General features: G+C 47.9%; 1 protein-coding gene across 2 annotated transcripts; it reads left to right on the plus strand.

Annotated features, from left to right (window-relative positions):
* Nucleotides 1-434: 434 nt before the first annotated feature.
* On the plus strand, nt 435-11,912 carry LOC100272941 (uncharacterized). 2 transcript variants are annotated; one of them, XR_561659.4, is made up of 8 exons: nt 435-945; nt 8,171-8,715; nt 8,901-8,987; nt 9,066-9,122; nt 9,222-9,460; nt 9,794-9,999; nt 11,243-11,493; nt 11,593-11,912. XR_561659.4 is itself a non-coding variant. In NM_001147393.1 (7 exons), the coding sequence occupies exons 1-7, from the start codon at nt 811-813 to the stop codon at nt 11,297-11,299; spliced, it is 1,326 nt and encodes a 441-aa protein (NP_001140865.1). In that variant the 5' UTR covers nt 665-810; the 3' UTR covers nt 11,300-11,711. The 2 variants fall into 2 exon arrangements, 1 of the variants encoding a protein (NP_001140865.1); NM_001147393.1 differs by having other exon boundaries at nt 665-945; nt 11,243-11,711.

An 11,912-nucleotide genomic window follows, 5' to 3' on the forward strand; every position in this document is an offset into this window, starting at 1 on the left:
GTAGAACCTAATTCATCCATATGCTAAGACAAGAAAATTGGATTTTTTGTACAACTTAAAATAACGTGTTTCATACTTTTAACTATTAAGTTCACAAAAACAGGACTCAAAATATTCATACTTGGGTTCCAGTGTCATTTTAGACATTTTTATCCTTCTGCGCTCTCTGTGCCCTTATGTTTTTTTTTTTTTTTTGCATGTGTACGCATGTAATCTATAGATAGAAGGTTAAAATATCTAAAACGACATTGAAACTAAATGTAACATCTGTTTAAGTCTTATTTTTTGGAGTCAATATTACGAACGATAAAAGTAGGAATCACATTATTTTGCGGTCCCAGAAATCTATATCTATCTAGCCTTCTCCTTTCCCTTGCCCAGTTTACTTACTACCCACGCTTGGCGCGTGCATCGGATCGGATCCCGGCCCCGCGTCATCCCTTCCTTTCCACGGCCCGGTCGTCGACTGTCTCGCGCTCCACTTTCCACGGCGAATCCATTCTTAAATGATCTACACTGCTGCATAAACCCCTGCGGCCGGGTAGTCTCGAAGACTCCACCTAAAACGGCCAGGCCAGACTTGGTCGTGCCGGCGTGCGGCGTGCCCCCGAGCTAGCTGTGGACCTGGGAGCCACGACGGCGATCATGGGCTCTTCTTCCGGGGCGCCGCTGCTCGTCGCTCACCCGAGCCGGGGGAAGGAGGACCTGGGAGATCAGCGCCGCCTCCGCTGGTGCTGCGGCGTTTCGTCGGAAGGGCGGTGGGCGGAGGCGACGGCGGAGGCCGGGCGGCTGGCGGCGCTGGCGGCGCCCATGATCGCCGTGGCGCTGCTGCAGCTCATGATGCAGGTCATCTCCACCATCATGGTGGGCCACCTCGGCGAGGTGCCCCTCGCCGGCGCCGCTATCGCCGGCTCGCTCACCAACGTCTCCGGATTTAGCGTCCTCGTAAGCGTCGATTCCTTTATTTATATTTACTTAAATTTAAAAAGTTCTTTCACCGTAAAAGCTCGATCGGGCAGGGGAGAAAACAAGGCGGGGTTGATTGGTGCGTGGTTCGCTCTTGACTCTCCTCACTTCCTCAGCTAGCCGCGTTCGTTCGTCGTGGATTGGGTTGGGTCGTCCCCGCCGATCAATGGATGTTGTTTGCTTTTGAGCGCGTCTCTCCCTCTGATTGGAACGTGTGGCTCACCAACGCCCCTACACCTGGCACTGTGCTTGTGGGAATGCGGGTGCTTCACATTTTACGAATGACGATGCCCACAGATCGGGCCGGATCAGATTCATATCCGGTGACGTCTAATCACATTTGCTCCAGTATCCGGGGGTACTCGTACCTGGGTCAAAAGGCACGCGGAGCGTGATGGTCATCAAAGTTACCCGGTCCCGTTGCCACGCAGATCATCTGAGGGATCCGCTTGGAACACGGACCCTGAGCATTGGAGCTTGATCGTAACTGTATCACAATTCACAAATACTGACAAACTCCGATTTTTTTAGACAATGACCATACCTGCCCCTAAACTCCGATTTTAAATAATGACAAACCCTTCTAGCCCTTTAACTGCCCCTGAACTCCGATTTTGAAGTACAAAACCATACCTGCTGCTGATGGAATGACCAGTCTGAAGACCTTTTTTTTTAGATAATGGAAACACAGGTTCTGGCTTCATCATTCCTCAGGGAGCAAGAATCAGACCAAATATTATAAAATCACACACACACACAAAATACAGGGATCCACTCCTAATGTCTAAGACGAGGAGAAGCAAACAGAAATGTGGCACTGCACTCTATAAAAGTCTGTATGCTTCCGCAATGAAAATCTTGTGCTCATCCAAGCGTTACAAACGAGTCCAGATTAGAGTCAATATATCCCCCAAAAGAAGTTCTTGCAAAAAAAAGTTTGTTTTTGACACGAGATCATTTTTTATGAGCCAAATTTCTCAACCAAAGACCGCAATGTCCCGTCAAAACAAGCAAATTGCGTTTGCCTTGCCTCATTTTGGACCAACCTCAAAACAAGTGAGACACGTGTGTTGGAGGGGTGCCACCAAACACCCAATGAACCGCACGCCAGAGAAAACGAGCCATAATGACAACCAAAGAAAGGATGTCGGACAGTTTCAAGCTTATCGCAAAAAGAATAAACTTTGCTGCCATTCTAATTCCATCTTACTAGATTATCTTTTGTTAAAATAAATCCCTTTTTCAGGAACCACACGAATATTTTATTTTTAAAGGTACTTTCATTTGCCACGTCTCTGCGTGACTTTCATACCACTGCCGACAAGGAACTTATACATAGAATTCGCAGGAAAAGACCCATTTTTTGTTTAAACCCCAAACAATGGTATCCATCATATTGTTCAACGTGACATGCATGATACTAGCAAGTTAGCAACTAGGCTATGCCAGTCTGTTAATTCTGTTCCACCAATGCCTTTCTGAAGGACACATTTGGAGGTGCATATTGCAAAACCTCAGGCCTCAGCTACTACTGTTGCCTGCTTTTTGCACACCACATTGTAGAGGTTTGGATAACGGGTTCTAAAACTCTGATGTCCCAATCATTTGTGTTCCTAAAACCTTATTTGAGTTCTATTATTTGATCTAAACTAACCTAGGTTTATGAACTGATCTTTGACACCCATAAGGCTTGCCTAAAATTGGGAATCTCATGCTTCCTTGGTTCAATGTATTATTTTTCAACTATTTTATTTTAATCAAAATCCTACCCCATACCTTCTTCATTACATAACTTAAATAGTCGTCTACTCGGGGACACTTGGTTTTCAACTCTAAATATATAATTCCTATTTCTCCTTAGTCTTTTGGTTTGAAGAGGTGAAAGGGCCTCTAACTTAGTTGGCTAGATGGTCTAAGTAGCATTTCTTAGTTCTTGAGTTTAAATTCTCGTGGGAATGAATTTTAGGATAGGCTTAAAAAAGTTTCATCATATGTCTCACGCTAAAACATAGGTCCAAGATCCCGATTCTGGTCACAGTCATTCTCACATGGTCCAGTTTTTTCGCTTGAGACAATAGGACATTCAGTTAACCTATATTTCCTTTTTCTGGGTCATATTGCCAAAAAAATCTAGATCTAAAGTATTTGGGGTCTGTTTGGTTGTATATCTAAGGTGTCACAGATTGACATATATTTTCTGCCATATTTATCTAAGGTTAGGTGTTTTAATTCTTCGACACATCTTGATATGCCTAAGGAAACCTTGCTACACTTTTATAAATCATCGACAAGTAGGATCAATAGAATAGAAGAAAAATCTTGCCATAATTGTAGCTACAAACCAAACACACACCTAAACTGTTCAAATCAGCCTAACATTAGGCGTGACAAATTGTAGCAAATCAAGCAACGAACCAAACATGCTCTCAATCTTTTAAAACTCCGCTAGGGATCTAAAAAAGGTGTTATAAACATAGGTAGGCTAGATAGAACAAAATTAATCGGGACTAAATAACTACTGGCTGGCAACAATTTACCCTCCCCAGCTGCTTATTTTTTCTTTATTCTATCTTTTATCAGTTTGCGGTCTTTATTTGATAATCTTCTAACATGTATTGGGATGCCTTAGTACTTGAAGGGGAGTTATCCTCTTTTGCATCTAAAGAGGTGTGAGTTGTTCCTCACACTCTTTGGTCTGCCCCAAATAGAAGATGTCACTTCGGTGATAGTTATTTTTTAGACCAGATAATTGTTCAAAGACACAAAATAACATTTTTATATTATTTGCTAAGTCGATGCTGTTAGAATACACATTAGGGTTTTTGGTGTTCCCTGTGTAATTACCCTCTCGCCTCCTCAGTAATGGGCCTGACCCAACTACCAAGTCTATTAATACAATACTCCACCCTATTCTAGAGTTAGGGTTTCCCACATGGTATAGAGTTAGGATTAGTTTTGTTTCTCTCCCACCACCTCCCCCAGCCGCCGCCGCCAGCCCCCTGGCTTGGCCGCCACCGCCCCTTTTCCCCCTCCCTCCGACCGCCACCGGCCTCCTAGGCCCGGTTGCCGCCGTCCAAGCCCCCCACCACCTCCCTCCCTGCACGCGCACCCGCTGCCGTCCCATGGAGGACCATCGCAACAACGCCGCCATCCACCCCGTTGCCATGGGCCTACCCCTTGCCGGCGCGGCCCCCAGCGTCGCCGGCCTCATCTCGACCCGCGTCGTGCCCCCAGGCAACACGGGCGCGTGGCCCCTTCCCTCAACCGGCGCGGCACCCAGCGCCACCGAGGTACTCCCTGATCCCTGTCGCGTTGTCCACTTGGAACATTAGGAGCTTCATCCCCAACCCCCACACCAGCTCGCACGTCGGCCATGAACCTCGTTCATCTCCGACCTCGGACCTCTGCCCACCATCCCCCAGCTACTCAGCATCGCTCTCCATGTTCCCCACTGGGTTTCTCCACCCACAACCCTGTGTGGACCGACGTTGTTGCATCACCGTCGGCTTCTTCGCCCACGTCTTCCACGCTCGTCGCGGCCATCGCCACCATCCAGGAAGCCGTCGCCGCCTCCTAGGGACGCTAGCACGTCGCGTCCCTAGCACTAGAGCACGAGCGGGCCATGGGCGTCGCCCTGACCGCCTAGATGGCCACTGTGCAGCGCCTCATCCTTGGGCCTCCCCCAGCGGCACTCGAGGCACCTTCACCCACCCCCGAGGCCCCCCACGCCTCTTGACTCGACGTCGACCACATCACCGCTCTCCACGCCTAGGCTGCCGGACTCCACAACATTCGGTCCCTCGTGTCCATCGTGTTGGACCGGGCATCCTCCCACTACCCTCTTTGGCGGGGGCAGGTCCTCCTCACTCTTCGGCACTATGCTCTCGCTGACCACGCCCTCGAGGATATCGTCGCCCCGTCGCCTCTGTCCTGGTACCTGATGGACACCATGGTTCTCTGGTGGATCCACAACACCATCATCGTCGAGCTCCAGGACATCATCCGAGACTAGGCGGACAAAGGTCGCCAGGCGTGGCTCGCTCTCGAGGAACAGTTCCTCGGGAACTGTGACGCTTGGGCCCTTCACCTTGATGCCCAGTTCCACCAGTTCTCTCAGAGGGACCTCTCCGTGGGGGAGTACTGCTGCCAGATGAAGGGCCTCACGGACTCCCTCCGCGATCTTGGTGAGCCGATGGCAGACAGTACCTTGGTGTTGAACCTCTTGAGTCCTTAGCCCCTGCTACGGCCACCTGAAGGCTCTGATCAAGAGAACCATGCCCTTTCCCACCTTCCATGCTGTGTGGAATGAGCTTCTTCTCGAGGAGCTCACCATGACGATTGAGGCCCTGGCCCTCTACAGCGCTACCACTGGTGCTCAGGCATCTTCCGGGGATAGGCCCCCACACTTCATCGACCGGGGCCCCCGCTCGGCCTCCTGTCGCGGCCCCAACGGTTGTCGCCCACGCAAGGGTGGACATGGGGGTGGCAGCTCCACCCATGGAGGTTTCATCGGTCAGGGTGGCGGCTAGGGCTGGTCGTCATTCTACAACCCCTGGACCGGAACCATCTCCATGTGGCCTGCTCAGGCTCTCAGTGCCTCATGTCCTCTGGCGCCGGTGCCAGCTCTCCTGACCGCCCCCCTATGATGCACCTTCACCACCTGGTGCCTGCCTATGGCATGCCTCCTTACGGCGTGCCCCTGACGACCCCAGCTCCGCCTCAGCTCCCGCCTCCGAGGACCCCCACCAAGACTTCCTAGTCCCCATTCGCTGGAGGCTGGGACCCAGCCTCTCTCGCCGCCACCTATAACACCATGGCGTTGGCTGCCACCCTCTTCTGACTGGGTCATCAACTTTGGTGCCTTCTACCAAACCACCCCAACGCAGGCATGCTATATCGCTCTCACCCACCTCATTCTTTCCCACCCCACCTCGATCGTCGTTGGAAATGGTTCCACCCTGCCAGTCACCTCAGTAGGTGCCTCAGCTCTCCCTAGACCGTTCTATCTCAACGGCGTTCTCATAGCCCCTCACCAATGGCGTTTAGTTGTGTCTCTCGTGCCCTACACCTCTGCCCAGAATGGCTGGGCTAAGCGCATGATTCGCACCACCACCAATATGATTCGCTGCCTTCTCTTCCAAGCGTCTCTCCCTGCCAGCTACTGGGCAGAGGCCCTGCACACTACCACCAATCTCCTCAATCGCCTCCCATCAAAGGCGGTGAGCCACCCCACCCCCCATTTTGCCATGTACGGCACAACCCCCTCCACGTGTTTGGCTATGCCTACTATCCCAACACTTCCGTTACTGCTCCTCATAAGTTGTCTCCCTGCTCCACGCGCTGCGTCTTCTTTGGCTACTCCCTTGACCACAAGTGGTATCGCTGTCTTGACCTCACCTCCCATCGCATCATCATCTCCCGTCACGTCGTCTTCGACAAAGATGTGTTTTCCCTTTCTGGCTCCTCCCCTCCCATCGATCTCGACTCCCTCCTTGAGTCTGATCCGAGTATCCATCCCCCTAGGCGCCTCACCTCGCACCGTTGCCCGTGCCACGCGTGGCTTCTACGCCCTCACGCATGGCCCCGTTGACCCCGCCCATGCCACACGTGGCTCCGATGCCTCCGCTCGCACTTCTACCCGTGCCACGTGTGACCCTGTCGCCTGTGCTTGGGCCACGCGCGGCCCCGTCGACTCCGGCCCCATCGACAAGCGTGACTCGCTTCACCGACCCTACCCTCTTCTACCACCGCCGTGTGAGCGCCCCTCCCTCGGCGCCCACGGACCTGGGCCCCTCGACGAGCGTGGCCCGATTCGCTACCCCCACCGTCGTTTACCACCGCCACGAGTCGGCTACGCCCGTGGCCCCCGCCGTCCCGCTCTGAGCCACCGGTGTACCACCCTGTCGCCATTCACCGCGACCCTAGGCACATCCACCTGATGGTGACTCAACGCGCCGCTGGTGTCCTTCGGCCCGGCGATCAGCTGATTATGGTCGCTGATACGACCACTACTCCACCGGGCGCCTCTCCGGTCCCCTCCTCCGTTCGCACCGCCCTCGCCGATCCACATTGGCGTCGGGCTATGGAGGAGGAGAACGCGGTCCTGCTGGCCAACCACACCTGGAACCTGGTGTCGTGTCCTCCTAGCACCAATGTGGTCACCGATAAGTGGCTCTTTCGCCACAAGCTGACTTCGGATGGCTCCCTCGACCGATACAAGGCTCGTTGGGTCCTTCGGGGCTTCACCCAGTGCCCCAGAGTAGGCTACGACGAGACCATCAGCCCCGTTGTCAAGTTTGCCACCGTACGCGTTGTCCTCTCCCTTGCCCTCTCTTGGGACTGGGCGATCTATCAGCTCGACGTCAAGAATGCCTTCCTCCATGGTACTTTGACGGAGACTGTCTACTGTAGCCAGCCCACCGGCTTCGTCGACGCCGCTCACCTCGACCTGGTCTGCTGGCTAAACCGCTCCCTCTACGGCCTTAAGCAGGCGCCGCGAGCCTGGTACATCCGCTTCGCCTCCTACCTAGCCTCCATCAGCTTCGTCGAGGCCAAGTCGGATATGTCACTCTTCATCTACCGGCGTGACGAGGACACCACCTACCTCCTCCTCTACATCGACGACATTGTGCTCACGGTATCCACCGTCTGTCCAAACTGCAGTCCTCCACATGCAAGGCTGTTGTTCCTAAGTGCAGTCCTCCACACCTACAGTTCTCCACAACGCAGCAAGGCTGCTGTGTCCAGCAGTCAAAAGATTGAAAAGAAAACCAACAAGAACTACGACTGTCCTTCCCACAGAACACGAGACTTATTACAACATTTTTTCTAAGACCTTTCTTTGTATGGAAGTATGGTTCTAACTGATCATTTATTTTAATTCCTACGTTGCCCCCTCGAACCACCATCTTAATGCATCCGCACCATGTTGGTCTTAAAGGCTTACTATAAAAGACTCCAATTACTTTGTCATATGCCTTATTAAAATCAATCTTATAAATCATTCTATTTTTTTCTGGTATGGAAGTTCTTGTAATGTCTAAAGGAGAATCATTGTCCCCTCCATTTTATTTCTACCACAACGAAGGTTGTCTGGCTGACAAAAGTTTAATCAGACAATGATTTGCCTCTGCACTTTATCCTGTGTATAATATTTATGTATATTTCCGTCGATTCATTCTGATACATTTATGCTTTCAATCAGATGGGACTGGCATGCGGATTGGAAACTATTTGTGGACAGGCCTTCGGGGCAGAACAGTATCATAAGGTAGCTTTATATACCTACCGGTCTATAGTCGTACTCCTTATTGCGAGTGTACCCATGGCCATTTTATGGGTTTTCCTCCCAGACGTACTTCCTCTCATAGGTCAGGATCCACAAATAGCGATTGAGGCCGGGAGGTATGCCTTGTGGCTTATCCCTGGTTTATTCGCCTTCAGTGTGGCTCAATGCCTTTCAAAGTTCCTCCAATCTCAGAGCTTGATTTTTCCCCTGGTTCTGAGCTCCTTGACTACACTCGCTGTCTTCATTCCTTTGTGCTGGTTCATGGTTTACAAAGTTGGGATGGGTAATGCTGGAGCTGCTTTTGCAGTCAGCATCTGTGACTGGGTTGAAGTCACGGTTCTTGGTCTTTATATTAAGTTCTCACCTTCTTGTGAGAAAACTCGTGCTCCATTCACGTGGGAAGCTTTTCAAGGGATTGGCAGTTTCATGCGGTTGGCTGTACCTTCGGCTCTTATGGTTTGGTAAGTAACGTTACTGTCCTATTTTCATTTAGATTTATGCCTTCGTTTTGACAATTCCTACAGTTTAGGCTGCAAATCCTGTTCAATACTCTTCTGCATAAGCTTCGAGTGATGTGCATGTACAGCTTCTAGTCTTTGCTCTTTCTTATTTTATTGGTGATATCGATCAATCTTATTGATAACAGTCTTGAATGGTGGTCATATGAGCTGCTTGTTCTGCTTTCTGGGATGTTACCAAATGCAGCACTTGAAACTTCTGTGCTCTCTATATGGTAAGCATAATCATAAATGTATGAAGCAGTTTAATCATGTGCTACAACATCTAAAAAGTTAATGTCCTTTTTTAACAGTATCTCTACAGTAATACTGGTGTACAATCTCCCATATGGCATCGGAACAGCTGCAAGGTAGGAGTAAGCATATCTTGTCATCACCATTTATCAAATTAATTATATATCTCTCTCTACTGCCCACTTAACCTGATATCTTCTGTGTCCATGTTTCAGCGTGCGTGTGTCAAATGAACTAGGCGCGGGGAACCCAGATAGTGCCCGCTTAGTAGTAGTTGTCGCCTTATCCATTATAATCTTCACGGCAGTTCTGGTGAGCGTAACTCTTCTATCGTTGCGCCATTTCATCGGAATTGCTTTCAGCAATGAGGAGGAGGTTGTAAATTATGTCACCAGAATGGTACCGTTGCTTTCGATTTCAGTTATTACTGACAACCTCCAAGGAGTCCTTTCAGGTAACTGTACCAACAATAATGTACTATCAGTCACTCAGTTGCATCATATAAGGGGGTGTTTGATTGCTCCTGCTAAAGTTTAGCCCGGGTCACATCAAGCGTTTGACTTTTAAATAGGAGTATGAAATATAGACCCAACCAACTGGACTAGATTCGTCTCGTCTTTTAATCTTCGGCTGACAAATTAGTTTTATAATCCGGCTACATTTAATACCCGGAACGGAGGTTCAAACATTCGATGGGACAGGGGCTAAATTTTAGCGGGGTGTAACCAAACACCCCCTAAATAAGAGAACTACATAAAGGGCCTGGTTCTTTCTTTTGTCCCATCAGGTATTTCTAGAGGCTGTGGTTGGCAGCATTTAGGCGCCTATGTTAACTTGGGCGCGTTCTATCTTGTTGGCATTCCTGTGGCGCTCGTTGCCGGTTTTGCTTTGCATCTAGGAGGAGCTGGGTTCTGGATTGGTATGATAGCTGGTGGAGCCACACAGGTCACTCTCCTAACAATCATTACTGCAATGACAAACTGGCGGAAGATGGTAGGCTCTTCTTTCCTTGTTCTTTTATTTTATGCTTCTGCAAACGAGAGACAATCGCTTTCCTTTCTCTGTTACATTTTACTATTGACTAATCCCTGAATAAGTTAGCATTGGGTGATGAAAAGAACTATTTGGCACGTAAAAGAATATAGACGCTGATTCTGAAAAGAATATTTGCTATATAATTATTGATCATTAATATTATTGAAAATCTGGCAAGAAATTTCTGAAAAGAATATTTGCTATATAGACACCTAGTTTAATTTCTGAAAAGCTGGCAAGAATTTCTGAACTTAGCTCAACAAATTTTTGGAGTTTTTGAACAAATAGGGGAACCTATATTAGTAATTTTGGTAATCATGTCAGTGATATTTGAATCCTATTTCAATATTTTTAGGAACCAATGCAGTATTTTTTAGTGAGCGACCATCACTAATTTAAGGATTTAGTGAACGTTCACTAGTTACTAATCTTAAGAAAATAGAAGGCTCAATTCACTAATTTTGGTAAATAATGTCAGGAAATATAACCTGCTCCATTGTTTAATTTGCAATAATTTTTTGGTGAGTGGTCACTAATCGAAGCATATAGGCAACGACACAAAATTAGGACGTGTACAACCTAGAGACCATAGAACGATTTTCTAAATACAAGAGACAGATAAAAAACTATATGATACAACTCTGAGCCTTTATATTATATATACAATTAAGAGACAATAAGTATAGAAAGTTATGAGGAGACATGCTATTCGTGAGTCTGTCCCTTGAATTTTTTTTAACTTAACCCTCAAGAGATCCTTGAAGAGACGCCTCGATTAACGGGGTTGTATCTTTGCTTATCGGCAAGAAAAAGTGGCAGCAGGAGTAATGTTCCAAACGAAAAAATGGACTGGCATAAATGTTCATTCACTTTGATTTGTGTTATTGGAATCTTTCAAATAAAGTGTCGACGGGTTCGTATTCGCATTTGAGGTAACGATTAACGAAGTCCAACAGAATATGTATTTCATGCCATGTTTTTCGGAGGGCTAATTGTCTTCTCCAAATATTTTGATCAACACAGAAAAGCATCAGAACCTCTTGACAAGCAGTTTATCAGTGATTATTATTTTTTCTGCATATTTCACTTGGCAAAACCAAACTCCAATTGAAAGGGATCTTCTAACGCATGAGTAGAATTATCGATATTTTCATAGCCTAAATATATCTTCTTATGCTTTATCTTGGTTCATAATTTGCAGGCTGACAAAGCTAGAGATAGAGTATATGAGGGAAGTCTGCCTATACAAGCAAATTGATTATTACGAACTTGAAGTCATATCCGATTATCTCCAAATTTCGCTGCATCCTAGTTGTTTGTTGAAAGAGCTATCCATGCCACGGACACCCTACCCCCCACCCAAAAAAAAGTTGGCAATGAAAGTCGTAAAAGATGGGCTATTTTTATACCTACTTTGAACTAGGTGATGATGAGAACCGTCTTATCTTATAGGTGATGATGCTGTGTCTAGCTTATAGCTTAGACTATCTCTAGGCTCAAGCAATTTATTTATCTTCATCTCATTTTAAACTCTATTTTGTAAACATATAGGACCTGTTTGGTTCAGTCCCAGTAGACCTGTCTGGCCTAGGCAGCGTCCCAGGCCATTGATTTTGGACGCTTGAGGGCTACAATGGAATGGCTGCATGCATATCTGCCTGGTAGGCTGCAATCCAGACGTGCCCATAGTCTACGGTGCAAGCAAACAGCTATACTATACGATCTATTGATTATCACCTTAGGGATTAATGCACAAGTAGGATGAAATTTGATATGACAGTCATGTTAATGAGAAGAGAATGAGTATAACAACATATGAATTGGGGCAAAGGTCCTTGTTATATGTCCTTATATTTTTTATATTTCTTTTA

The sequence above is a fragment of the Zea mays genome, chromosome 1 (assembly GCF_902167145.1).
Source record: "Zea mays cultivar B73 chromosome 1, Zm-B73-REFERENCE-NAM-5.0, whole genome shotgun sequence".
Taxonomy (NCBI): Eukaryota; Viridiplantae; Streptophyta; class Magnoliopsida; order Poales; family Poaceae; genus Zea; species Zea mays.

Excerpts from the sequence above, each read along its gene's own strand:
- LOC100272941 (NM_001147393.1), top strand. The coding sequence starts at position 811 with ATGATCGCCGTGGCGCTGCTGCAGCTCATGATGCAGGTCATCTCCACC. Across the intron at positions 946-8,170 it reads TCTCCGGATTTAGCGTCCTC|ATGGGACTGGCATGCGGATT; the intron begins GTAAGCGTCGAT and ends GCTTTCAATCAG. Across the intron at positions 10,000-11,242 it reads TGACAAACTGGCGGAAGATG|GCTGACAAAGCTAGAGATAG; the intron begins GTAGGCTCTTCT and ends CATAATTTGCAG.